The 26,390-nt window shown below is 40.1% G+C and overlaps 5 protein-coding genes across 7 annotated transcripts; 2 read left to right on the top strand and 3 right to left on the bottom strand.

Annotated features, from left to right (window-relative positions):
- Positions 1 to 164: 164 nt before the first annotated feature.
- Vsp37a (Vacuolar protein sorting 37A) lies at positions 165 to 3,530 on the bottom strand. Its single transcript, XM_071777157.1, has 5 exons — positions 3,174 to 3,530; positions 2,500 to 2,689; positions 1,848 to 1,962; positions 1,249 to 1,776; positions 165 to 1,114 (listed from the first exon to the last, which is right to left on the bottom strand). The coding sequence occupies exons 1-5, from the start codon at positions 3,260 to 3,262 to the stop codon at positions 768 to 770; spliced, it is 1,269 nt and encodes a 422-aa protein (XP_071633258.1). The 5' UTR covers positions 3,263 to 3,530; the 3' UTR covers positions 165 to 767.
- A 196-nt stretch (positions 3,531 to 3,726) lies between these two features.
- On the top strand, positions 3,727 to 6,674 carry Rtca (RNA 3'-terminal phosphate cyclase). The gene is made up of 8 exons (XM_071777158.1): positions 3,727 to 4,160; positions 4,228 to 4,372; positions 4,730 to 4,847; positions 4,934 to 5,255; positions 5,341 to 5,482; positions 5,562 to 5,701; positions 5,791 to 5,944; positions 6,005 to 6,674. Exons 2-8 carry the CDS (start codon positions 4,313 to 4,315, stop codon positions 6,227 to 6,229), a joined length of 1,161 nt encoding a protein of 386 aa, XP_071633259.1. The 5' UTR covers positions 3,727 to 4,160; positions 4,228 to 4,312; the 3' UTR covers positions 6,230 to 6,674.
- Alg11 (ALG11 alpha-1,2-mannosyltransferase) lies at positions 6,219 to 9,535 on the bottom strand. 2 transcript variants are annotated; one of them, XM_071777155.1, is made up of 8 exons: positions 9,365 to 9,535; positions 8,551 to 8,784; positions 8,154 to 8,386; positions 7,826 to 8,043; positions 7,444 to 7,728; positions 7,119 to 7,378; positions 6,904 to 7,038; positions 6,219 to 6,818 (listed from the first exon to the last, which is right to left on the bottom strand). In XM_071777155.1, exons 1-8 carry the CDS (start codon positions 9,388 to 9,390, stop codon positions 6,737 to 6,739), a joined length of 1,473 nt encoding a protein of 490 aa, XP_071633256.1. In that variant the 5' UTR covers positions 9,391 to 9,535; the 3' UTR covers positions 6,219 to 6,736. The 2 variants fall into 2 exon arrangements, with proteins under 2 accessions (XP_071633256.1, XP_071633257.1); XM_071777156.1 differs by having other exon boundaries at positions 9,316 to 9,494.
- A 167-nt stretch (positions 9,536 to 9,702) lies between these two features.
- Atp7 (copper-transporting ATPase 1) lies at positions 9,703 to 25,036 on the top strand. 2 transcript variants are annotated; one of them, XM_071777150.1, is made up of 14 exons: positions 9,703 to 10,238; positions 11,108 to 11,153; positions 17,562 to 17,971; positions 18,289 to 18,566; positions 18,691 to 18,912; positions 19,171 to 19,403; positions 19,490 to 19,679; positions 19,760 to 19,993; positions 20,070 to 20,940; positions 21,014 to 21,606; positions 21,689 to 21,892; positions 21,970 to 22,190; positions 22,330 to 22,512; positions 23,905 to 25,036. In XM_071777150.1, the coding sequence occupies exons 1-14, from the start codon at positions 10,172 to 10,174 to the stop codon at positions 24,035 to 24,037; spliced, it is 3,885 nt and encodes a 1,294-aa protein (XP_071633251.1). In that variant the 5' UTR covers positions 9,703 to 10,171; the 3' UTR covers positions 24,038 to 25,036. The 2 variants fall into 2 exon arrangements, with proteins under 2 accessions (XP_071633251.1, XP_071633250.1); XM_071777149.1 differs by lacking the exons at positions 9,703 to 10,238; positions 11,108 to 11,153 and adding an exon at positions 12,553 to 13,184.
- A 66-nt stretch (positions 25,037 to 25,102) lies between these two features.
- Positions 25,103 to 26,292, bottom strand: LOC139812391 (apoptosis regulatory protein Siva). Its single transcript, XM_071777173.1, has 4 exons — positions 25,973 to 26,292; positions 25,691 to 25,884; positions 25,459 to 25,610; positions 25,103 to 25,379 (listed from the first exon to the last, which is right to left on the bottom strand). Exons 1-4 carry the CDS (start codon positions 26,088 to 26,090, stop codon positions 25,334 to 25,336), a joined length of 510 nt encoding a protein of 169 aa, XP_071633274.1. The 5' UTR covers positions 26,091 to 26,292; the 3' UTR covers positions 25,103 to 25,333.
- Positions 26,293 to 26,390: the final 98 nt, after the last annotated feature.

Here is a 26,390-nt window from a genome sequence, read left to right as displayed (position 1 = left end):
ACATTCTACTTTCTTTAAGTACGGCCGAAGGGAGAAGGGTTTCAAATCTCTTCAAGATCAACATTCTTGTTTTCGATTTTCCATTGTATATCTGTATAATTTTTCAATATGTTACAATCTTAGGAACATCAACAGGATAAATAATTAAAAGTAACGTCACCGAATAGCAAATTTTCAAAAATCGATTTTAATTACATCCCCTGCACATTTATTTACAGAGTAAAAAACGCACTTCTGCCAGAATTAACCGCGACAGTACATGTTACTTGTGCAAAACTAACATAATTAAAGCCATGTTACTTTCACTACTGGAATAAGTACTCATTGAATTGAAATTGTTACACGAATTTCAACGCGGACTTAATTCTTTTAACCATTCACTATATTGCTTTCTTATCCCATTAAATTATCCGGAATACTACGTGTAACTGTATTCCATCTAAATTAAATCTTAAAGCACTTTCGGTTTTTTTAACCACTTCATTCGTTTAGCGCCACTTGTGTATATGCGACAATTCTGGAATGCTACACGGTTCAAAATAATTTATAATGCAGCGTAAACAAGAAGCGAATTAAACGTAAAAAGTTTATGTAAAATACGTTTCAGCCAAATCCTCAGTTGAATCTTCTAGCCACATTAGACATTTGGTAATCACGAATGCTATAAATTTAAATTCACAATAACGTTTAATTTAACTAAGTCTTATTTACAGTTTTCGAGTCATAGAAAAAAATGGTTATATATATATATATATATTATATTCATCTCAGAAACCAGCCCGTTTCAATTCATTCAACTGATGCGCCAGTTTCTCTTCCTTGGTTCGCCTAGCTTGGCCCAGCTTTCGGCATTCGATATACGTGCTGAGAAAGCGCTCGACGTCGATCTTCCGGTTGAGAAAGTCCTCCGCAATCTTTTCACTCTCTTCATGGCTCTCATCCGCCGCCTGCCTCAAACACTCTTTTATGTGATCCGGCGTGAAGACGTCGGACAATTTGTTGTATCGTTGTATGAGATTATCATATCTGGCTTTCAGCGCTGCCACCGTTTTCACCTTGTCCGCTACATCAGCCTGCAGCTGCTTCAGTTCGGGTTCTTTGGCTGCATTAGCTTCTACGAGAAAAAATTACGAGCTCATTAGGCAATCAAACTAGACTGTCGGTAGATATATGAAATAGGAAAGAATTAATAGAACGTGTTTTTATGTGATTTTATTATTTCAATAGCAAAGATATTTCTGTTCTTACCGGCAGTTTTTTCAACCCAATCCATGGCATCTTCGATCGCCGCATTTATATCTTTAATGTCGGAATGTTTCTCCAGGAATTCGTCTAGCTTATCGTCATCCTCGCTGAGCCTCTTCAATTCCTCGTTAGTCAAATTATTTAACTCGGGAAATATTATGCTCTGCGGCGCTTTCGCCTGCGATTGATTCGGCAACGGCTGCTGGTAGTTCGCGTTCGCGTAATGCGAATTCAGGTAAGGCGCGCCGTGCTGCTGATCCGAGGTGTACCGCGCGGACGTGGAATTTTGAAGAGTGCTGTTTCTTGAGCTTGGAATATACGCCGAGTGATGCGACGTGCCGCCGAACGACTTCGAGGACGAGACGTACGTGTGGCCGGAGTTCGTATAGTTGTAATTGTAAATGCTCGTGTTTGCATTGGAGGACGACAGATGCGGATACTGCGTGTTGTAATACGAATTGAACGACGTCGACGGGATTTCGACGGGATACTGTTGAAGCGAGTAAGACGGCGAGTTCCTTCCCTGTAGGTCTGCAATCGTACGCGTGAAGTATGTCATTTATATCGGCACACGATGGGACAAGTAAGATAGCGACGTGTACCTGGGTGAGATTTAGTAGAGCCAGGCGAAATATCCTCTAAGAATTGCGGCGGGTTCTTGCTGAATTCTCTGATAATAGCTTGGACGACCCGACCGAGGTCACTGTGTACTGAAAACTGGCGTAACAACAAGAAATTTATTATCTCAGACGTACAAAATACATGAAAATAAAGCTGCGGTCCACTTAACACTTACAAAAGCATTCCTCTTCTCCTTTCTTTCAATAAAAAAAGGAGAAGAATGTTTCAAAGCATTTGTAGCGTCAAATGGACCGCAGCCTAAAATACATAAGTGAAATATAAAAAGAACAATGTGTATAAGGCTGCATTTTTGATACTTTGAAGCGTTCTTTTTCTTCTTTCTTCATTGAAAGAAAGGAGAAGAAGAATGTTTCGAGGCACTTGTAGTAAAGTGAGCCGCAGCTTAATACATATAAAGCGTCGTCTACAATGGCAGCAGGAGTATGCGATAAGACGTAAGCAGTAAGCTATTGACCAACTGCTGTCAATTATTCTTGAATTGTAAAAATCCCATTAGTCAATAACTTACTGCTTACGTCTTACTGCATACTCCTGCTGCCATTGTAGACGACGCTTAACGCATATAATAATACATAATTCAGAAGAGTTTTTGGTACAGATTTTCCTGCTTACGTTGAGTAATCCTGGCGCGCTGGTAATTTCACTATGCTCGTTGCACCAGGGATGGCTTATCGGTGGGGAAACTCTGAGCACCGGCTTCTCCAGTGGGAAATTCGGCGACAGGGAAACCATAATAGCCATTCGTCTATCGCCAGCTTGAAATTCCACCTGATAGTCCACATTTTCTCTGAGCTCTATCACACTGCAAAGCATTTGTTACATTACACTCCGGCCAGGCACCTGCGACCAGTGGAGAGACTTGAGAGACCAACTGTGACCTTGAGCCAGCATTTAAATTTCTCAACGTCATTAGCTCGTAGCTGTCTTATCTCGGTCGTGAGGCATTCATTCAAAAACGTACGACGTTTTTGCGTGACTCGAGACAATGACGCGATTTCGAGAGAGGAAAAAAATCTCAAAGGCGATCGTCGCCGTCACGACGGGGGAAACTCGCGATGGTTTTTGACATGCTCGGAAGAGCAGCGCTACGCTGAAGAAACGTGACGGGCAATCCGATTGTTTTTTCGCGGTGTGGTCGACCATTAGAGCCCGTGTTAACGGCGCGCGGTGGTAATGCGGCCCAAGTGAGGTTAACGAGAGAGGTTAAACGTCGTCGACGGAAGAAAGAGAGAGAGAGAAGCCCGCCCTCCCGCGCCCATCGACGACGGGGAGTTCTATACCCTTACTTGTCGTTAAAGATTTTCAGAGTGTCGATTTGCCGTTTGCGTTTGACCGCGACATTCTCGATTTCCCCACGGAATATTCGCGATATCATTTAAGTGCCTGGATTTCCGATGGATCTCTCATCCGCTTGAACGTCGTCCCTGTCAACGCGAGTAACGCGACCATCCAGCAGAACAGCTGTTTTAACCTCGTCGCACTTCGCGCAGAAGGAACGGAGAGATGGGCCCCGATCGGGAATACGGGGGCTGTGACGGGGGCTCGCTTCGACTCGGGTTACTAGTTGCGCTTGTCAATTGTCAAACAGCGCCACTGTCGCCTTCCTCGCGCCAGAGAGACAGAGAGGGAACCCAGAGAGGGAGAGGAAGAGAGAAAAATGAGAAAGAGAAAGAATGAGAGAGATTAGAAAAAGAGAGAAGCTAAAGAAAGGAAAGTCAGAGAGAGAGAGAGAGAGAGAGAGAGAGAGAGAAGCCAGAAAGAAAAAAGCCAAAGAAATAAGTGAGAGAGAGAGAGAGAGAGAGAGAGAGAGAGAGAGAGAAAACACTACACAGCTGTCTCAAAATCCTCCGTAGATAATACTCCGTGTTTTGACTTCACGCTCGCGGAGCATCGCTTCGGAATATAAATCCGCGATGTTTCCGTTAAATATATTTCTAGAGACGCGTACGTCGAGGTCGCGCAGACAGGGGATTCTTCGTCTCGGTCAGCAACATCAAATCTGAGAAAGAAAGAGAAGGACATATCACTTCTGTGTTATCAGAAATAAAGTTTTCCGGCGTGAAAGCTGCGCCTTTCCCGCTTCGCGGAACAATCCAGATTGTCAGATTTATTCTCTCCCCTGCCCCTTTGAAGGACGAAGGACTCCGTCGTGAAGTATCTCGTTGACGGGACGGAGATTTTGACGGATCTCCACGATCGTTGTTGCGTTGGCGCGAGAAGAGCCGGCTGCCGGCGGGCTTTACGCGCCAGCAGGATTCATTCTATAGTTAGATGTAAGTAATCCCCCTCCGAGCGAGCGCTTACAACGGCTTACATACAAGATATCTTTGTTTTCCCCAGAGATTCGCGGCGCTCCGAAAATAAACGCGGAACCGGCGTGTCACGCGCTTGACGTCCTTCCTTCGACGCGGACCGGGGTGCTCGAATGCTCAGGAATCGCGTCATGTCGTCCCTCGTGCAGATAGACGGCAGTTTGGGCGAGGGTGTAAGTACGACCTGGGGAGACGAGCCTCCGAATGTTGTTATTCTGCAAATTAAACCACATTGAGTTATATGCTAAGTGTGACTGGTTTATATCTTGAAGAGAGAGCGAGCTTCGCTTCAAAGTATTTCATTACCTACATGTCTTTTAAATCTGTTTAATGTTACGATATGTCTTGTTCTCTGAAATATTTCCTGTAGCGTTTAATTTGTGTGAGTAATAGGTGTGTCACATCTGTCAATGTTAACAGCTGAATCTTTTCGCTCTCTTTCTCTCCTCTTCCTATTCATATTTGGCATAAATCACGCCTTCTTGAAAAAAATGCGGTATATAATGCGCAATCTTGATTCTTTCTCAAAGGGTGGACAGGTGTTGAGAGTTGCCCTAAGCTTGAGCACGCTCTACTGCATTCCGATCGAAATCGAGAATATACGCGCTGGAAGACCCAAGCCTGGTCTCGCGGCGCAGCATTTGAAAGGTAAATGCGAAAGTGGAATTCAATATTTTGCACGTGTGACTCCGTGCGAGATATAAAAAAAAACTCAAACTCTGTGTTGTCCACAGGTGTGGAACTTGTCAAAGAGATGTGCAATGCTCAAGTCAGAGGTGGATACATAGGCTCGACACGTTTGGAATTCCGTCCCGGTCCATTGAACAAGATCAAGAAAACGTTTGTAGCGGATACGCAAACTGCCGGATGCATTTGCTTGTTGGCACAAGTAGCTCTGCCGTGTGCCCTCTTCTTTCCGTGCAACGACACGGTCACGCTCGTCCTCAAGGGTGGCACGAACGTTCCCATGGGCCCACACATTGAGTATTTGACGGAGGTGTTCAAACCGATGCTGAACAAATTCGGAGCAGACTTCGATTTCGTAGTCGTGAAGAGGTATATGCACTAAATTTGTCGCAACCTGATTTTTAAATTTATGACTATATTATTCTATTTATACTAAAATTAATGATAAATGGAGGGGATATTATCCGAAGGGCGGAGGCGAGGTGCATTTACGCATAAAACCGGTCAGCAGTTTAAACGCGGTTACTTTAACCGATGTAGGAATTCCTCGGGGAATAACAGGATGGTCTTACGTGGCTGGATCGGTTAACATCAACGTATGTCACTTTAATTGAATCTACAAGTAAATTCTAGTAAAAAGTTAAGTTGATTGTTGATGCTGTACGTTTTATATAGGAGGCACATACAATGGCCAGCGATGCTAAAACGGTTTTAACAAATAAATTAGTGAAAAGCAACATTCGAGTACCACCGATTACGATTGAAGCTTACAGGGAAGACAGAGCGATGGCCGTTGGAAACGGTTCTGGTATTAAGTAAGGAACCTACTTCATTAAAATTTTTTTTTCCAATCTAATATATCAGATAAAAAATTTCCAACAATGTAAATATAAATGAATATCAGTATAGTGTGTAACACCAGTACGGGATGCGTTCTCGGCGGCTCCGGCTTAGGATCCAGAAACCAAGAGGGACCGCCGCCAGGTGATACAGCGGCTAATGAGATCTTAAAGCCGCTCCTAACAGGGGCGTGTGTCGACGAACACACGCAGGACCAGGTAAATTGACAGCGAGCCCAAAGAGCTTCAACTTTCAGATTAATGCGTCATTTGTTACAGATGATAATTTTAATGGCACTGGCGAAAGGTACGTCGAAGATCAAAGTCGGAAACGAGAAGCTCACGTGTCACACGGAGACTGCTATGCAGATCGCGGAGATAATGTTAGGTAAACGTGGACTTCGTTTCAATTTATCGAAAAGCGCCGAAGACGGGGATACTTCGTCTTACGTCTTGGAATGCCAGGGATGTGGATTGATTAACGACAGTCTGGTTACGCAATGATCATACGATACTTTATTATAACTTATCGTTGCACATGTAATTATAACAATTTCGACCGAAGTATTACGGTCAATTGGCCTTCGCATTTGCCGGTTACAAATAAATTGCAACATCGACGTACATCAACGTTCAAACATACTTTCGTAAACTTTCAAGAATATTTCTAGAATTTTATAAGAATGTTAAAATTATTTAAATACAGTTCAAGCATCATTATATATACAATTATACACGTACTTTAGTTTTTGTGTGTGCTAAATCATGATTGTTTAATGTACTATACCCTAAAATTAACGCAAATCAAACAAAAAGTTTCGCGTCTTTAAATAAATAAGTAAATATTTACCTCACATAAAAAACACCCTTATTTTTTACATATACACACTATTATACGTACGGGATGTAATATATCATGTACTGAAAATGCATTCTGATTTTGAAATGAGCCATTTACACATACATCCATAATTTATCATTTACAGACGAATTGTAAGGCAAACATTATTCTTACTTTGATCTGAAAAACGGTTCGATCGCTCGTAAGAATTCCTTCTCAAAGATTTGGCATGAGAAACGACTTACAGATGATCTAAAAAAAAAAAGGAATTGATATATAGCAGAATTCTTATTTTATAATATCAAATTATATAAAATATTCTTGATTGTATCTATACCTGGCAGCAATTCTAATAGCATCTCGGTCCTTTGGATGCATTTGTATAATGGACGCCAGTACCTTGGCATATTCCATCTCGTCTTCCGCTAGAAAACCAGTTACACTACCCGCTCGCGTTTCTATGATGTCCGCCCTAAAATCATAGAATATTTATTACGATAAAGAAACTTTGTTTATAAAAAAATTTTTTTACGAAATTGAGTCAGTATATACTTCGGACCACCGGAATTATGGGCCACCATAATCAATCCCGCGGCCATGCATTCCACAATGCTGATACCAAAATGTTCATTCCACATTGTATGCAGACCAATCGTTCCTCCTTGCATCTCGGTTACAAGCTCGGAGTACGGTACATTTACTTTGAACTCGACGTTCTTGTCTAAAGCCAAGTGTTTTGCCAAATCTTGCATATCTTTAACGCGCTTTTCGTCCTCGGCATCTCGACAGGAACCGATGCAGATTAATTTGACCTAAATAGCACGATCAAGTTTAGAATACATTTCGATGCTATTCGGGATGTGAGTCATTAGTTCACCTTTTCCCAAACTTCTTCCTTAAGGATAGATCTTAGCTCGAACATCGCCCTCAACATGAGCGGATGATTCTTCTCCGGCCTGAATTGCGCGATCGCCAATATGCGTATGCAGCTGCCCTTCTCCTCGTCGCTGAGAAGCGGCAGTTCAATCAGGTGCTCCACGTCACACGGGGGATACACTCGATGCGTTTTTAACGGACATTTCCAGATAGCGTTGATATGGTCTTCGGTCCACGTGGAGTTTACAGTCGTGATCTCGGAGCAACTACCGACCATTCCGTACAACTGAAACGTTCTACTGTGAAATAGCCGTTTGAAAAAACTTATTCTTTATTTTTTTCCTATAAAACGATTTTAATCGGATTCGTCGCTGTATACTTACACGCGCGAATAATTTATAGTAAAGGAATTTCGCTGCCGAGAAGAAAGGATTTCTGGCGATGATCCTTCGATTGTTGTGCGCGATGACTCTCTTGTAGACGTACTTCAACATGTCAGTTGAAATAGTGGGATAATGCGTATACGATCCGACTCGGCAACCACCGATATATTTGAATAAAGGATACGTGAACGCGTAACCCATCGTGTCGATGTATATATCTGTAATTTGTATAATCATGTGTTATTTGTACTTTTATGTGTCTTTGTTTAATAGAAACTGTAAAATTAGTATATTTTTAGCACACATTTGAAAAAATTTATCACGTCACCTGGTGTAAGATTGTTCAGTGCCTCGATGCCCAGATAAATGGATCCCAGGCTTTGCCCCAAAAGCGTGAAATAAGGATACGTGGAAGCTTCCACCCATTTTCGTCCGTGCAAATAGACAAATTCGATGTTGGACCGTAATTTTATATTGAACGTCTTTTCGGTTCTGCTGATAATCTTTTCGGGATCTGCGTCAAGATCGCCGGTGTATATAGCTATGTATACATCGGGATATCTGGAAGCACATGTAAAAATAGTTGAAGTCGAGTTCAATATAAAAATATAAGAAGTACAAATGGCAAATGAGCGAGTAACGATGCAAAGATGTATCTCAAGTTTGACAGGTCACAAGTTGTATTAATTATTAGACGACCTCAAAAACGTTACTTCGGCACATACTTATTCTGTATAGCCTGAACCGCAGACCAGAGCACTCTCTCGCCTCCTCCGCCTGCGTTGCAGTATGGATGAAAGATCCCGAGGACCGTTCCAGTTTGTTGTCTCTCCTCGCGTCTCTTGGAGTAAAACTTTCTCAATATTGTCAATACAATTGGCAAAAGGACGAGCACAAGGAGTACTTGCACGGCAAGTATTAGTAACAGCATGTTTACGAATAAGATTTTTATAGGTGTCCTGTAAAGATAAGTTGAATTAAGTAGAGACATGTCTATAGATACGCTTAAATATAAAGACAATAATTTCCTTATCAATATTGTAGAATATCACTACAATAGGCGAGACTTTTACAAATATAATCTAAAGCTGATTTAATTACAAACCAGCCAGTATAAATGTTGCGACTACACATTCTTCAAGACATTCTTATGCAAACTGAGATAAAAATTTAATTATGCCAAGGTAGCAATGAGAGAAATGGAGAAACAGACTGCGGATAATAGTAAGAGGAAAAATTAATCAATATTATGGAACATTACTACAATGAGCAAGACTTTTTACAAATTTAATCTAAAGCCAACTAAATAAATCATGTACGGTAGTGACCAATGTAAAGTTTGAAACTAAGCGCAAAATTCTCTAAGGTCGAATATTCTCGCGAGATAAAAATCTAATTATTTCGAAGCAACGGGGGAAAACGGATATTCGTGAAAAAAAGGGAAGAAAAAGATTCTTAATGCTAGAGAACTCTATTTACAAGTTACACACCATGCAAGAGGATCGCACTAACGAGCTGCTAACGAGCGGTATCCCTTACATTAGGAGGTAAAAAATCGCGATCATGTTCGCGGCCACTTGCGGATCTGCACGTGGAACCGCCGAGCTTGCTGACGTGTAATTTTGGTTCTCAAGCCTCAAGCGGACAATCTCTCACGGGCGGGAATTAACCTCGCACCTCGCACCGAAAACTAACCTCGCTGTCGCGGGAGATTAGCTCTCTCTCTCTCTCTCTCTCTCTCTCTCTCTCTCTCTCTCTCTCTCTCTCTCTCTCTTATTTTTAATATACGTCGGTAAACACAGATGGCGGAATCAGCGCCATCAGCTGATCAGCTAGAGTTCCTGGGTTCGTTTCGTGGGTTCGTGTCGTGTGCCTTCGCTCGCGTCTCGGCTGTCTCGCGTCGCGTCGCGGAACTTGCGTCAACGCCGTCAACGGCGTCAACTTGCGTGCCGTGCGTACCCGTTGTCCGTTATCCGTCTCCGGTGCGTGCTCCCCGTCCGCGCGGCCGATTAATCCGCCCGTCGACGCGGGATAGTCGCGCTCGCGCTCGGCGAGCGACGTGCTCATCCCAACTTCCGAGCCGAGGGCTCTCCGTTGACCGTTCACGGAGAGCGCGAGGCGACATTTAGGTTATAAACCGCGCGAGGTGCCGCGGGAATCGAACGGTGGAGACCGGGTGGACCTGTTCGTTGTGCGTTGTGCGTGCTGCGTGCACAACTCTCCTCCACGAGTCGCGCGTCGTATGCGGATCCTCGCCGATGTGTGCGCGCGGGCGCTGAAGGGACGAGCAGTCAGTTGGCATGATTCTCTCTAACGCACCCGAACATCGTCTGATTACGGAGAAGAATGGAAGCGGCGAAGGTGATGAAGTCTCAGAAGGATGCTGACCCTTCACGGGCACAAAGGGATGAAGGTACGTCGAGCGTCGAGCTGCCTATACTTCACAATCAGACGTAAATCACGCACTCTCTGTTCCAGTGTTGTGAAGAGTGAAGACTGATAACAAAAGAAAGTAACCGAATATTCTTTAAGGGATGCTCAATCAATATATTTATTCTTTCTCTGTTGGTTGGCATCATTATCACAATCTACGTTCAAGATTTCGAAGACGGGAGACAAAGATTTGAATCATATAGCTTTTATCTTCAGTTGTCTAGACATGCTAAATGAATCATGCGATGATTTGAACAATATCGTGTCATTTAAAGGTCGTTCTACTTTAGTTGCAAGCAATCCATATTGTCGCAAGTCGCAAGAGGCTTGCAATTTGTACTTTTATACTGCAGTCTTAAATCACAGCCAATCAAAGGAGAGATTTCGTTGTAGAAATTTCGTTGTCAACATATCCTGAGCAAGCAGAACTGCTAGTGGTACAAGTAGGTCACATTTTTAACAGAGTGCGTTTATTCGCCAATATGATACTTTATACTTAAACACCTTCGATTTAACTTTAGTGTTGATTTTCTTAAACTATCAAGAAAGCTATTATGAAGAGTGAAAAGTATGGTATTGTTCAAATCATTGCATGATTCGTTTAGCATGTCTAGACAACTGAAGATAAAAGCCATATGATTCAAATCTTTGTCTCTCGTCTTCGAAATCTTGAACGTAGATTGTGATAATAATGACAGATAACAGAGGAAGAATAAATATATTGGTTGAGCGTCCCTTAAGAATATTCGGTTACTTTCCTTTGTTACTAATCATTGTCATTAATCATAATTATACACAAATACTATTTATTAGTTAACAATATAAGTTATTGTTGAAATTTACTTGCAGAGAAAAGAAGTGATGGTAGAGGTGCCAAGCCCAAACGTCGTAAAAGGTGAGTGAGATTCATTTCTTGCATGAATATTTTCTCACTTGAACTGAGTGAAAACAAAATTGAAGCTTTCGATCGGTTTAACGGTAGTCGAATTCTTTCGTTGAACAACATAGTTTAGAAGCACGAGCACGAGAACATGATATTGTTTTAATAACATGATTGCGAAGGTATCTGCAGCGTCACGCTGTAACCGGAGAACCGATCAAATATCGAAACTGGAGCCCTGTAGATCGTCGCATTTGATCCGAATCCGTTCGATCGCAGAATATGCAACGTGGATGTATTAACAGGTGCCTGGTTGTCCTCCGTGTTGTCGCGTGCACAGAATCGTCCGGAGCCAATATCAGCGCGCGTTCGGAATCCACTTGAGATCTGTGACAGCTTCATTATGAAGTCTCATTAATTGTAACGCGACTCGTTTCGACGAGTATCAAGTGCGGCTAAAATAACGAAAAGGCAAAAGTAATTGTAGCAAACGGAGGAATGTGTCAGATCTGAATTGTGGGAATAGTAATACGTGCATTGAGAGAAATTCGTAGAAGATTCGGGGGAATTTTCCGACTAGCGCGTGACGAGAAATGGCACGAAATTCTAAGAACGCGTGGAAATACAACGTGTTAATCGAGACACCTTATACCGGGTAAGTTGTGTTGTTAACGGAAGGATTCGAGTTCCTCTCGATCGACATCTGACTAAATGAGTCACGCTTCACATTCCGGTCATTAATTTTCCACAATTATCTTGTCGCATTTTATTTTCTGAAGATCTATCAACGTGGCAACGTCTGACGCTCTTTTTTTAGAACTGAATTCCGAGGGCAGACAGCAAAATTGAATTAGTCTCCTCACGACCATTCTTATATACTTTGTTAAACGCGAGCGCGTTACATTGTGATTCACGCGTTATATGCGGTTTGTGGTTTAATAGCTGTTAAGTGAGATCACGCACGTGACAGAAGGAAAGGGAGAAAAAGAAATTATCGCGTATCTTATTCCGATAATGCGAGAATATCGAGTGACTTGAAATTCCGACACCCAAATTCAGAGGAGTATATAGTAGTATCAGAAGACGCGCCGTCGCGTCGCCTTGGAAAAAAAAACAACAAAAAACCCGTCCGATAGAAACTTTAATACTCCTCTGAAATTGGGTGTCGGAATTTCAAGTCACTTGATATTCTCGCATTATCAGAACAAGACACGCGATAATTTCTTTTTCTCTCTTTCCTTCCGCGACGCACATGCACCAGTATCACGAAATCCCCCTTCAATCTCGCTCGACGGAATCGCTATCTGGAGCATGCCTTTCTCTCTCGTCCGAGTTTGCCCCGAGCAGTCGGCACAGGTAGCCTAACTCACCTGGTTCTCTGAATATTCACCTCTCGGTTTATATCCGTTAAACATGTACCATTTTCGTATAACGTGCCGCGATGAGATTGACGTTTTCGCCGTGCCTTACGTATTTTGAATCCTTCATCATTATACGATCAGAAAATATATTTTTACGCAGACGATTATTTTTTTACGGTTGGATATAGTGTTTTCACCATGTGGACAACTGATTTAAAGTGTTGCCGTTGTTCGTTGCGATAACGACAATGAATATGGAAACTTAGCGTGACTTCATTGTCGAGTTCGGTGCTTCTTTAGATTCGCGGAAGAGTAATGACGATTACTTCAGCAAATTATCGCTGCCTCGTGGTCACATGAAGTTCCTCTTTGTAGCGATGTATACGCGATATTTACTGTGATGATTACTGTGTTACCTACCTCTTAGGATTATTGAACTCTCAGTTAGTCGGGAGAAATGTGAAATGAATAATAACTTGATGTGACAAAATAAGTATTACAATTTTACTCGACGAGCACAAAAAATTGACGTCGTATCGCGCCGTTTAATCTAACACGAGATGGTGAAGTTCAGGGGTCCGTTGGTGCATCGGGTTAAACTGGCGTATCGCAATCTAAAGGATATGACGATGACGAACGAGGTGGACCACTCGATATCGTGTGAAAACATAAGATTGCTTGATGGGTCAGTACGTAAAATTATTGTTTATGCATAGAATCGGACCCAAGAAATTGAATCGTCGATTTTCTAGGGCTATATTACCTACTGTGAGAACTTCACGCGATGCCTTCTCAAGAAGATCACGAAAAAGAAGAGTATATTAAGCTTCAATATTCTTTTTTTTCGTGATCTTTTTGAGAAGGCATCACGTGAAATTCTCACAGTAATCTCTAAACATGTGTCGCGAATATGATAACAAGTATCGTCATCATTGCACAAGTATTAAATCGCAAATATCATATAAGTATTAATTCTGCTATCTTTGCCATGCCTAATTCCTTTAATAATGGCAAAGATAGCAGAATTAACGAAAAACTTTCAACCTTAAGGAGGTTCGACTGTTTCCTATATATAGTATAATTTTGTTTTCACGATAAACAGTGTAAAGCTAGTCTCAGAAATAATTCATAAACATGTTATTATTGGGACAAAAAAAAACAGAGAAATCGCAATTTTGTCCTATTTTTTATACTTGATATTGTTTAAATAAATCATTTAAAAATTGAAAAAAATCCAACTTAAAAAATTAAAAAACCGTGATTGCAATTCTCGATATCACAGAAATGTGCCATAAAAATTTTATTCACTTTTACCGTACAGAAGCAGAGATATATAATATGATATTTACATGGGGAGCATATCTATGTATATATTATGTATACACAATTTCTGTAACTTTAAAGCGAACTTTTAAAGCAAATATCTCAGAAATGCGACGATAAATCGTTTTGCAATTTCACACACGGTAAGATCATACACATTCCAAGACTACACAAAAATTTCAAATCTGTAAGTTGGATTTGACCTAATAGTCGAATCCCCTTAACAAATACATTCTAAGATGAGACTCAAGAATATTTGATTTACTTTCGAAGAGAATTTTCAACGTATAACATGATGCTAACCGATGTTTCGAAATCCGAAAGAAAGAATTAATACATTTATTTCTTTGCCATATCGAAATTATCTCTAGCAAATCGACGATTCACTTTCTTGAATCCGACTATATTACAGGCTATATAATGACACGATATCAGCGAGATTTTTCTTCATTAAAACCTCATTAGTACGTATTGGGATCTTCATTAAGTTCCTTCTACAGTCCGCATGCATACATGCGTCTAGCTTGCCAAACGAAAGTTTACCACGAGCAGAAAGCCTTTTACCTAAACGAGTAACTTTCACGCGTGTTAGAATTAAGATCGCTAGTGTCGTGCGACTTGTGGATACAAGATATAATAGTTGCGCGTGACCGATACCCGTATCAGAATTTACCGTTGCGTTAGCAGTATCTCGCGACATAAAATCGCCAAGATGCACGTCCTTGTCTGGCGGCGTGTCGGGTCTGCCGTCGATCATGCTCGATTTATCGCGTACACGTGCACTCCGTTCAATTTGATATTCCGTCGCGATAAAACGCCACATTGTTCGGCAGTTAAGAGACGCTCGCGCTCATACGTCTGAAGAATATGACGCGGCTAATGATGGCGTTTGTATCTTTTACGTTTATTATATTCAATCCGAAGGATGCAGTCGCCGGGAAATATTATTACGATTGTAAACATTGCAAATTACGTAATCCGTAATTATGTTTCTGTAATTGTACCATAATTTGCGCAGACACAATCCCATTTGATGGAAAATTACATATGACGGGTATAATCAAGAGTAATTTGAAATAATTGGATAAAGATAATACAATTATTATTATTTTTGATGTATTATTATCGTCCCATGTGAAACACAAATATAAAGGACCCCGCACAAACCTTATGGATTTTGGCCATAAATCGAAAATTATTTTTTTGAGATTCAAAGAGGGCAAGGAAAACGCTCGAAGGAAAGTTCGTTTCTTTATCTGTGACGAAATCAATTCGACCCTAAAAGTAATTTGGAATAATTGGATAAAGATAATATAACTATTATTATTTTAAATGTATTGTGTATATGAGACGTAAATCAACATAAATTTCTACCATAAATTAAAAATTATTTTTTTGAGATTCAAAGAGGGTAAGGAAAATGCTCAAGAGAAAGTTCGTTCTTCGTCTGCGGTGGCGAAATCAATTTGCCCCTGATCATTCTTTAACGCTCCATGGAACTCCAAGTATTTGGGCTCTTCATCGAGCGATTCTTCCGCGTCTCCGGCTCGGCATTGTCACGTATGTCGTGCTGGTCCGCGTATCAGTCGATATCACGAGCGATCGTCCGGCTTTTATCCTCTCCGTCGAACGTCTGAAGAAGTGTGCCGTGGGCAAAAAGGTGATCCGTGAGCAACCGATTGTGGGACAGGCGATTACCGAAGTTATCAGTCGCTCGGTGATATCAATTCGCGTCGAGTATCGCACAATATTTTGGTGCCGCGTCTTCCCCACTCGTTCGCCGTCTTCAGCTCGCTCGTAAAAATCGCAATCGACGAACGTCCACGTTTCTGCCGCGCGGCAAAAATCGCATTTTTACAGGGGAAGACCGATCCCGATACGAAGACGATCGCGCGTTTCTCTGGATCGTTCTTTTCGCCAGGCTTCTGACTGCTCGAAATGTTCGGATGATAGTTTGGACGATAGTTCGGCGTTGGAGTTTCCATGGTGGAATAGCGAATCAATATAGGAGATTCGTCCCGGCTTGCTAACTCTTTGGTTAAAATCGAATCACGATTTCATATCGCGCGGCTCTTATCGGAGCGCGACAATAAAGCAGACGGACAATAAAGTCGAATTTTCCCGGAAATACCACGAGAACGTTCTCTCCTAACGTTCGCTTAAATTAACGTTCGCTAAAGCCTGCGTCATTTTATCGGGAATGTAACTTTGTTCCCAACTTTTGCATGCGACTTTTTTTCGTGCTTATCTACCGTGCCGGACGATAGAAAATAGATAATTTTCGAGAGCCTAATTCGAGGCAAATAAGGAACTGCGGCGCGTAACGATTTCCATTAAGTCTAATTGAATATAGAACTTCAGGTTCTCCGTTTGATGATGAAGGGTGAGGAAAGGTTGCCTCTCCTTAACAAAAAAACTTACGGCGCCGTCGATACTTTATGGTAAGCTCCTGGAGAAATGCGATTGTTAATTGTTGTGCAATATTACGCACCTGTGTTGGGAAGGAACAAGTCATTTCCGCCGAAGTCATTTCCACAAAGTTGCTGGAGATTTAATTTATTTTCTCTTTCCTTGTATATAGACCAAAATGGAATCAAGGAAAAATATAGAAATAGATAAACGTTAGTCAATTTTAATAAATAGTTTTAGGATTTTTAGCCATTAGTTTTTTAAGCTTTTTTTTAGATTAACATAACGCAAGCACAGCTTGAGGTTCGGGGATCTTTGAATTGAAATAAAACGAACTTGCATTAGCTCCTCTCAGTGGAGTCTTGTGTGGCTCTCTGTATTTCAAATTTATAATTTATAATCTTATCTACCTATAGTATTCCAGCAAGTCATGTTCATCTGCTTAGCGTTCGTGGAGTATCGTTTAGTAATTATAGCTTGCGCTGAACGTTGTTTGTCTAGAGTTTACAGAAATCTATTTCCGCGGTGTCGACATACTGCTGTTATCAACGAGCAGATAAGAGGCTAGAGTTTTTGAAATTAGAGATAACCGACTGAGACGTTCATTGTCTTCTAACGTGGTACGACAGATCGTTGCGTGCTGCATATCAGAGTTCTATGCTAGCGCACGCCGTTAATTTGTAACTTTTTCGAATCTCTCCCCGAAACTTTCGTAACATCTTTTATCTACGATGTTGATTCACGGAACGATGAATATGGAATCTCTTCGGTTTATCACGTCATTCACGTCAAACATATTGCGCAAGTCTGTAAAAGAGATTACTTACAGTAAGCAAAGCATTAATTGGTTTAAAATACTATGAGACCGTTATGGCAATTTATTTCGTAATGATAAGTACAGGATCCCCCTCCATCGTCTCGTCATCTTCGGCCCATCTTAAAATAAAATGCGGAACATATTGCTAGAAGAAGTAACAACATCTAAATACAAAATTTTACTTTATTTGTTAAATTCAAAATGTCTCTTAATTTATTACAGTATATGTAGTATATTAAAGCAATATATTAAAATAGAATAATTTCATTTGGAAGATAAAATGCGATTTACTTTTAAAAATCTTTTTTTTAAGCCGGAAAATAATTAGTTCAATATCATTAATTAGTATTTTTTTAAATACAATCCACTCATCATATTGCACTGGATTTTAATGATGAATCACATCACATTGTTACGAAAAGATCGGATTAAAATCGACGATCAGCTTTATCGCGATAAACCTGGGAGACAACTTACGTTGCAGAATGTCTGATTTACTATGAAAATTTGCAGTGATGGCGACGACCCCGATTCTAAGGGTATCACGCACCTGGTGCGTGCACTACGCACGTCGGAAGCGTGGCAGCTCGCGCAGGAGACCAGCACGGTTAAAATCGGCATCAAGGGTATGACCTGTCAGAGTTGCGCGAACAACATCGAAAGGGTGATCGGCAATCGGCCCGACGTCGTCAGTATCAAAGTGGTTCTGGAGGAGAAAGCCGGCTACATCGAGTACAAAACGCACGAGATCACACCCCGTGAATTGGCAGAGGCGATCGAGGACATGGGGTACACCGCCAGCCTGCCATCCAACCTGACATCCAGCAACGCGGAGAACAAAGCGAACAACTCCTCAATACCTGCCACCTGCAACATACACGTAGACGGAATGACGTGTCAGTCGTGCGTTAAAAACATCACCGGTGAGTCGACATATGAAAATAAAACAAATCCAGGATGCGTGATTCGGCATTGTTCACTTTAACAAACCTTTAATAAAAGATTCATTAGCGACATCAATATCTGAAAATTAGACACCAGGAAATCTTGGTTCTTATTTGTTATGTCTATATAATATCTTTACACTCACTTGAAAAAAAGATTGCTCTGTTCGTATATGATAAAGTAATAACTGTTTGATGTTTTCTTGGTTTAAAGCTTTGAAATTTTATCCTTTATATCTTTTATATTTCATCCTTTATATTTCTTATAAGGCCATGATGTGTATTTTCTGTTGTAGATGTTCTATCCGAAAAGCCCGGTATAAAGAACGTGAACGTCAGCCTGGAGGATAAAGAAGCCAAAGTCTCTTACAGTAGCGGTGATGTAACAGTCGATCAGATAGTAATGTATATAGAGGACATGGGCTTCACTGCGTATGTAAAAAAAGCGAAGGACGAGGCATCGCAATTGGATGCTGATATCAATAAAAAGAAGAAGAAGACGGAGCTGGTGCTGCAAGCAAACGGCGCTGGTGATGTCAAAAAACAATTGTCAAAGTGCTTCCTGCGTATAACTGTACGTTATGTTTCATATGTATATTTTTTATACTCTTTACATATATTTATAAATTTTCCAATTAAGTAGCGCCTCGTGTTAACAATATAACCAGATAATTGATTAATTTGTGTTTATGAAAAAGGGTATGACTCACGCTCACCATGTCACTGGGATAGAGAAACACTGTAAAAAGCTGTACGGAGTAAATAGCGTACTGGTGGCTTTGATGGCCGCCAAGGCAGAAGTCACGTACAATCCTGACAAAATAAAAGCGGCGGATATTGCTTCCTGTATATCGGAATTGGGTTTTCCTACGACTTTAATCGAGGAATTCGGGACCGAAGAAGTCGAAGTCGAGTTAAAAGTAAGACAGTTGAAGAATTAAAGTATATTTTTAGATTAACATTAATATTGATAGTAGTATTGATTGAAAACAGAACTTCGTTCGTTTAGCATGGATTCTGGAAATAAATCTCGCTTGTCTATAACGGCACAATTCTCGAACGTGCTTGGTATAAAAAAAAATTTAAATTAAAATTATGTAGAAAGTTAGAGATTTATAACTACTTCGTATGCATAGCCTTGTGGAGACGTAGCACGTTCCTGACTTAATTCCTTTCAGATCATGGGAATGACGTGCGCGTCTTGCGTAAATAAAATAGAATCGACCGTGAAGAAGCTACCTGGTGTACGATCGGCGATGGTCGCTCTAGCGACGCAGCGGGGCAAGTTCAAGTACGACGTGGAAATGACTGGTGTCAGAGATATCATCGAATGTATCAATAATTTGGGTATTTACACGGCCAGTCTGTTTAGCAATCGAGATAAGGAAAATAGGGACTACCTGGATCAAAAGTAAATACAATTTTCGATATGAATAATATACACGTTGCGCGCGCGCGATATACAAGAGTTTTTAATGGTAATTGTTTGTATTGCAGAGAAGAGATAAGTAAATGGCGAAGAACGTTCTTCATATCGCTGATTTTCGGAGTTCCGAGTATGGTATCGATGACATATTTCATGCTAGTTATGTTGTTCGGTAACAAGACACACGAGGAAATGTGTTGCATAGTACCTGGTCTTTCTTGGGAAAATCTGTTACTCTTCGTGTTCTCCACGCCGGTGCAGGTATGCGCAACGAGAGTATATTTACCCTTACCATATTCAGTTGTATGCGTTTCGAATTAATTATTCATATTACTATGCAGTTTTTTGGTGGCTGGTATTTCTATGTGCAAGCCTATAAAGCTTTGAGACATGGTACAACCAACATGGACGTTTTAATCTCGATGACTACTACGATCTCATATCTTTATTCTATCGCCGTTCTCTCTGCTGCTATGATAATGCAAGAGAACGTCAGTCCACAGACGTTCTTCGACACTCCACCGATGCTCTTGGTCTTCATCAGTCTGGGAAGATGGCTCGAGCACGTGGCGAAGGTATCTCACCATGATTAAATATTTTGTATAAAAAAAATATAACCAAAAATAACGTTAAAATGTATTTCGCTTTTAGGGAAAGACGTCCGAAGCTCTCTCAAAACTGTTATCTTTAAAAGCCACGGATGCAGTGTTGGTTACGTTAGGACACCACAAAGAAATATTAACGGAACGCTCGATAAGCGTTGACCTGGTGCAACGTGGCGACATACTAAAAGTGGTCCCAGGTGCCAAAGTGCCTGTCGACGGCCGCGTATTGTTCGGTGAGTCGACCTGCGACGAGAGTCTGATCACCGGTGAGAGTATGCCAGTGCAAAAGAAGGAAGGCTCGATGGTGATCGGCGGTTCGATCAATGAGAACGGATCGTTGGTGATCACCGCCACGCACACGGGCGAGCACACGACGCTGGCGCAGATCGTTCGCTTGGTGGAGGAGGCGCAGACGAACAAGGCACCTATCCAGCAACTGGCCGACAAGATAGCCGGCTATTTCATACCTCTGGTCATAGTGGTCTCCCTAGTGACGCTAGTGATTTGGATCATCATCGGCTACATGAATGTCGAGCAGCTGCCCATGTCGCACAACGACCAGTTCAATAAGCACGGCTTGAGTCGCGTGGAGATTATATTTCAATACGCCTTTCGAAGTGCCCTGGCAGTACTCGCGATTGCTTGTCCCTGCGCTCTTGGCCTGGCCACCCCGACCGCGGTTATGGTCGGCACGGGCGTAGGTGCACTAAACGGCATTCTGATCAAGGGCGCCGAGCCGCTGGAGAACGCGCACAAAGTCAAATGCGTTGTCTTCGACAAGACGGGAACGTTGACGCACGGTGCTCCAACCGTCACCAAGATCGAATTGTTCGTGGAGGAGATGGTCTGTTCATTGGGGACGTTGCTGACGGTCGTCGGCACGGCAGAAAGAAACAGCGAACATCCTATCGCGGCAGGTAAATATCACCATGCTTTCTGTACCGTTACGTTTACATTGAACCGCGCAATGATCGTTAATTTCTTTTTCAGCGATCGTACGCTACGTGCAGGACACAATCGGATCGAAAACTGGACAATGTACGAATTTTGAAGCAGTTCCCGGCTGCGGTTTGAAATGTAAGGTATCTCATTTGGAAGGTGCGCTGGGCGAGTCGTTGCAATCCGAAAAGCTTATAAACTACATGGACCAGTCGCACAACGTGTCGACTGGAACGTACAATGTCAATAACGTGCGCATCGACAAGTTGTCGATCGTCGAGAAGCCGATAGCCGATCGTCAAGAGATGCAAAAGTTAAATCTACAATTACTTTTGGAGTCTCCGCGTGGCGATTCGAACATGATTGACGAGGTATACGAGATGTGCATTGGTAATCGGGAATGGATGCGCCGGAATGCGATCAACGTTCCGCAGGAAGTCGACGAGAGGATGGTCAACGAGGAGAACCTAGGACACACCGCGGTTTTGGTCGCGATAAACAATCTTCTGGTCGCCATGATCAGTGTCGCTGATACAGTAAAGCCCGAGGCACATCTCGCAGTCTATACCCTGAAGAAAATGGGATTGGAGGTGATCCTCTTGACGGGCGATAATAAGAAAACCGCGGCTTCGATTGCCAAACAGGTACGGAATAACAAGATCCTATTGTATTGAATTCGATTTCTATGATTAGATCAGTTTTTATTGGCTTCCTGGGAATATGTAGGTCGGCATCGACAGAGTTTTCGCGGAGATGTTACCGTCCCACAAGGTGGCTAAAATTCAGCAACTGCAAAAACAGGGTTTGAGAGTCGCCATGGTGGGAGATGGTGTCAATGACAGTCCGGCTCTAGCTCAATCAGATGTCGGTATCGCTATCGCGTCTGGCACAGACGTTGCCGTGGAGGCTGCCGACGTGGTTCTGATGCGCGTAAGTCATGCACAAAATAAGTGAAAGTAATGTGTTCTACGAGTTATTACACGAAAGCAATATCAAATGTTTTGCAGAACGATCTTCTGGATGTAATCGCGTGTTTAGATCTATCGAGGAAAACGGTCCGCAGGATAAGACTGAATTTCTTATTCGCTAGTGTCTACAATCTTCTGGGTATTCCCATAGCTGCCGGAGTATTTAGCTCTTTTGGTTTCTTCCTACAGCCATGGATGTCTTCCGCCGCCATGGCTTTAAGTAGCGTGTCGGTAGTAGGAAGTTCCTTATTATTGAAGCTGTAAGTAGCTAATACCACTTTTTAATCATGGATTTAAAATATTTGTAACATAATCTTAGAGAAATAAAGAGATAGAAAGATTACGTTATTTATTTCATAATCAATAGAATGTTTTAACGTATACTGGAAATTTTTGCAGTTATCGTAAACCGACTAAAGCCACGTTGGAAACTCCCGGATACCTAGAAGCTAGGTTTACCCATTCCATAGGGCGATCGAACGATTTGAATACGATAATAGTGGATCCGTTCCATCGTGGATCGAACGATTCGCTGAACAGATATAAATCAGCTATGAACAGATCAACGTCCACACTGTCCAGGTATTATAGGCAAAAAAAGAACACGTTATTCTTACAAAATAGAAATAGCTCCGTTGCTTAATATTATGTACAGCTAATTGATGTTAAATATAGGAGAAAATTAATTATTTATTTCTTATACTAACCATGTACAGAATTATTTTTGATAGTGCAACTTATGCTCTTCCTTTCATCGCTTATTAAAATATCGATATTATGTGTAATTATTATTGTTTGCGAATAACAACTCAAAATCAAATATAACTAATCGATAATTATATGCTTAATATCACATAATTGTACAGAACATATAAATATTAAGGGGGCGCATTTGATAAATTCAGGTCATTGTAAATATACTTTATATATTTTAGATATTTTTATACAGGATAATTCTTAATTATATTTAATTTCAATATAATGTTATAATTAAATTTTAATTCAATGTAGTTCCTATAATTTTCTTCCGAAACATATTTTCTTAATAATTTTCACGATTTTTCAAAAGTATAAAGAAACTAATTTTTGCTTAACTTTTCATTTAAATGTCTTAAAAAGAGAGAAATTGATATCGATATTAAATAATTCAGAATCATTCTGTATGTGACGCATGATGTGTTCAATCAAGCTATAACATTTTTCATGTTTGAAATTACATTATTCCTACTTTATAATGATACTAAAGTTGATCAAAATTATTATTTCTGCGAAAAGATTTTATTTTAAATGTTACAAAAGTTTTGTTTATTCTCTGGGAAAAATGTTGGTTTGTTACTTACAATAGAATATAAGACTGAGAAAAAGAATATTCTTATCTGCGAGAGAAATGTATTATCAAATTGAAATTATCTTTATTATAAATATAATTCTTTATAATGATACCGAATGTGAAATTAAATAATTAATGAGTAAAATTGTCTAAGAAATGAATGACATGTGTCGTTGCTGTGGAATATTTAAAGAACTTATTTGTTGGATGTAATGTATTATGAATTTGACTGTACATGAGAAAATACATGAAAATAATTAATGAGTAAAATTATCTAAGTAATTGACATGTGTCGTTGCTGTGGAATATTTGAAAAACTTATTTGTGTTGGATGTAATAAAAAATATTTGTTGAATGTAATGTATTATGAATTTTACTGTACATGAAACAATACATGAAAAAATACATGAAAATGCATGAGAAAATCATATTTTTATTCATGCTGTTAACACATTACATCATCATCGAGAAAATATAACACATACATCATTTGCTGAAGTGCACTTATAAAACTAACATTTTAATATGCAAACTAACGTATTAATATGCTATGTATAATCTTAGTTGCATACAGCCATTTGGATAGCTACAAATTAGCTAATATAACAATTAATATGTCTGTGCATCACGAAATCTATTTGCAGAATATTTGGAAAGTCAAAACTCGAGGTGGAGGGCCATCTCCTTGGCGAGGAAGCAGATGAAACTGATTTAGCTGTGGATTTTTCGAATTATCGTAAAAACGCGAAGAACTCTATGGACATAACTTCCGTATGAATCTTGCACGAGCAGACTGTCTGACAAGCATTTCAATTCCGTTGACTTTTTGCAGCAAATTAATCGAACGTTACCAATAATTTTAATATTACTTTATAATGGAGCTAACAGAAGAAATTGTATAAAAATAGTCAACTAACAATTCTATTATAATATAAAGTGATTTTCACTTGTTACGTTAAAAATGAGCTGCATCGCGAAAGTAATACCAATAATTCATACAAGACTTCGTGAATCGATTTGAGTGATATTCATGTTCAAACGAATTGATTGTTATATTTTTATAAACTTTATATATTAAGATGTATAAATAATACCGATCTACCTGACTGTGAATGTTTTCATAACAGGATAGCAGTACTTCCTTTTTATTGCAATTAATAGATACAAGTTTTATCAATAGTTTTATCTTATTACATGCAGATGTACTTAATTCAAATAGTAAATGAAAAAAATTACGTTTTACACATTTTTAAAAATACATGCAATATTTTATATACGTTTTATATATTATAAGACATTACGTATATGTCCTTTTACGTATATGTATCTTTTTTTATTTTACAGATTTTAAAACAAACATAAAATACAAAACTATTTTATATAAAATGTATAAAACTAAAAATCACGTGATTTTAGAAAAATTGTAAAAATCTTAAAAGTTTATCGCACTCAATCATTTTTAAATTATACATTTCATTTTTCGACTGAATTGCAACGATTGAAAGTAAAAGAAACGAAAATCATGATCTGTTAACAGAGATATTTATTATAAATTATATATGAAATATCAGAAATCTTAAGCGCTGCAATTGTAACTTGCATTAAATAAAAAGAGATGCGAATAACGGTGTTACTTTTAAACGTAATTTAAGAAATTTTTATATTACTATTTATATTTTCTTTCAAATACTTAGTAAGACACCACAATGTGCGTCTAATATTTAAGATACGAGACAATGCGTATGTATATACATATACAAAATTTTTTAGCATGGATTTTGCTTTATTTTTTTCATTTTGTGTGTAACCTCTCTTGTACAATATTATTTAAAACATATTTGTAACCAATTCCTTCTTACATATAAAATAGCGTTTAAATATATTAATAAGTAAAAATTATATATACAGTTATTAAAATATTCTACATCATAATATTGTTTGTATAAGATAATTTATGATTACTAAGATTCTCCAGGTTTTTAATATTCTCGATAACAACGATATATAATTTACATGCACATAAAATCACGATAGAACAGTAGAACTGTTTGCATAAAAATACTTCTTTGACAGCTATCGATAGCAATTAAGACACATAATTTGCTCGTCGCAATTATATCTGAAACAGAACAACGCATACCAGTTACAAATGGTATACACGAAGCTTTTACAAAAGTACATATAAGCTAACAACTTACACAGGTACAGAACAGTTCTGACAGAACAATTCTGTGCATTTGGCGCATACAGCCTGACAGGTGAGACACAGCGCCTGATCGCAATAGTAACACGCGCTCACTGTAGATCGATCTATCAATCGGCCACATCCACAAAGGTCTATCTGGACATCCTGGAAGAAAAAACAAATGGTCACAAAACCGTCTGCGTCTAAGACGGTCCAAGTGCCACAACGGCTCTCCCACAACCTACATTGACAAGTTTGTCACTAGTTTTCAGCTGCAATTTATCGGTCAACAGCATCTGCTTCAGATTGGACGTAGATCTGAATTTACAAGGTGACGGACGTTGAGGGGAAGATAGATCTGTAGAATCCATTTGTGCGGACGTGTTCAACTTATGGGCGAGTGCCTTCGCGCCTGCCTTGAGCAAACTCAGGGTCCTATCTGGAAACGTATGCGCGGAGTCAGGTGTTAAGATTCGAAAGAGCGTACGAATTATTTTGTGCAAAGCGAGCTAAATATGTATTCTTACCGTAGACATCCCTCATCCGCTGGTCGCTGGATACGCCGTTATTCATCTGTTTCTCTCCCACGTGCACTTTCAACTGCGGCAACAGGTCGCTTTCGAAGGGACAGGCACGTTTTGGCATTTTCCAAACTTGGCGTTAAACGATTAAAATGACAACATGACACTGTCGCACACGTGCCGCAACGTCAGACAGAAGCCTGAGAATTAACAATAAAACCTGCCGAAAGTGCCGAGTGCCGGCGTTTTAGATGGAATCAGATGGAATTGGATGGAATCTGTTTACTAATTAATAGCGCCTCTCGTGTGTTGCTGTGTTGCATTTTCCGACGCGCCGCCTATAGAAAGTGCAACTCAACTACGTCGTATTGCTCGGTAACCGCACATGGTTTGCGTCCGTGCTAATGGTTCGTGTCCGAACTAG

The sequence above is a fragment of the Temnothorax longispinosus genome, chromosome 4, assembly GCF_030848805.1.
Source record: "Temnothorax longispinosus isolate EJ_2023e chromosome 4, Tlon_JGU_v1, whole genome shotgun sequence".
NCBI classification, from domain to species: domain Eukaryota; kingdom Metazoa; phylum Arthropoda; class Insecta; order Hymenoptera; family Formicidae; genus Temnothorax; species Temnothorax longispinosus.
The sequence above is the reverse complement of the archived record's forward strand: the minus strand, read 5'-3'. Positions and strand labels throughout refer to the sequence as shown.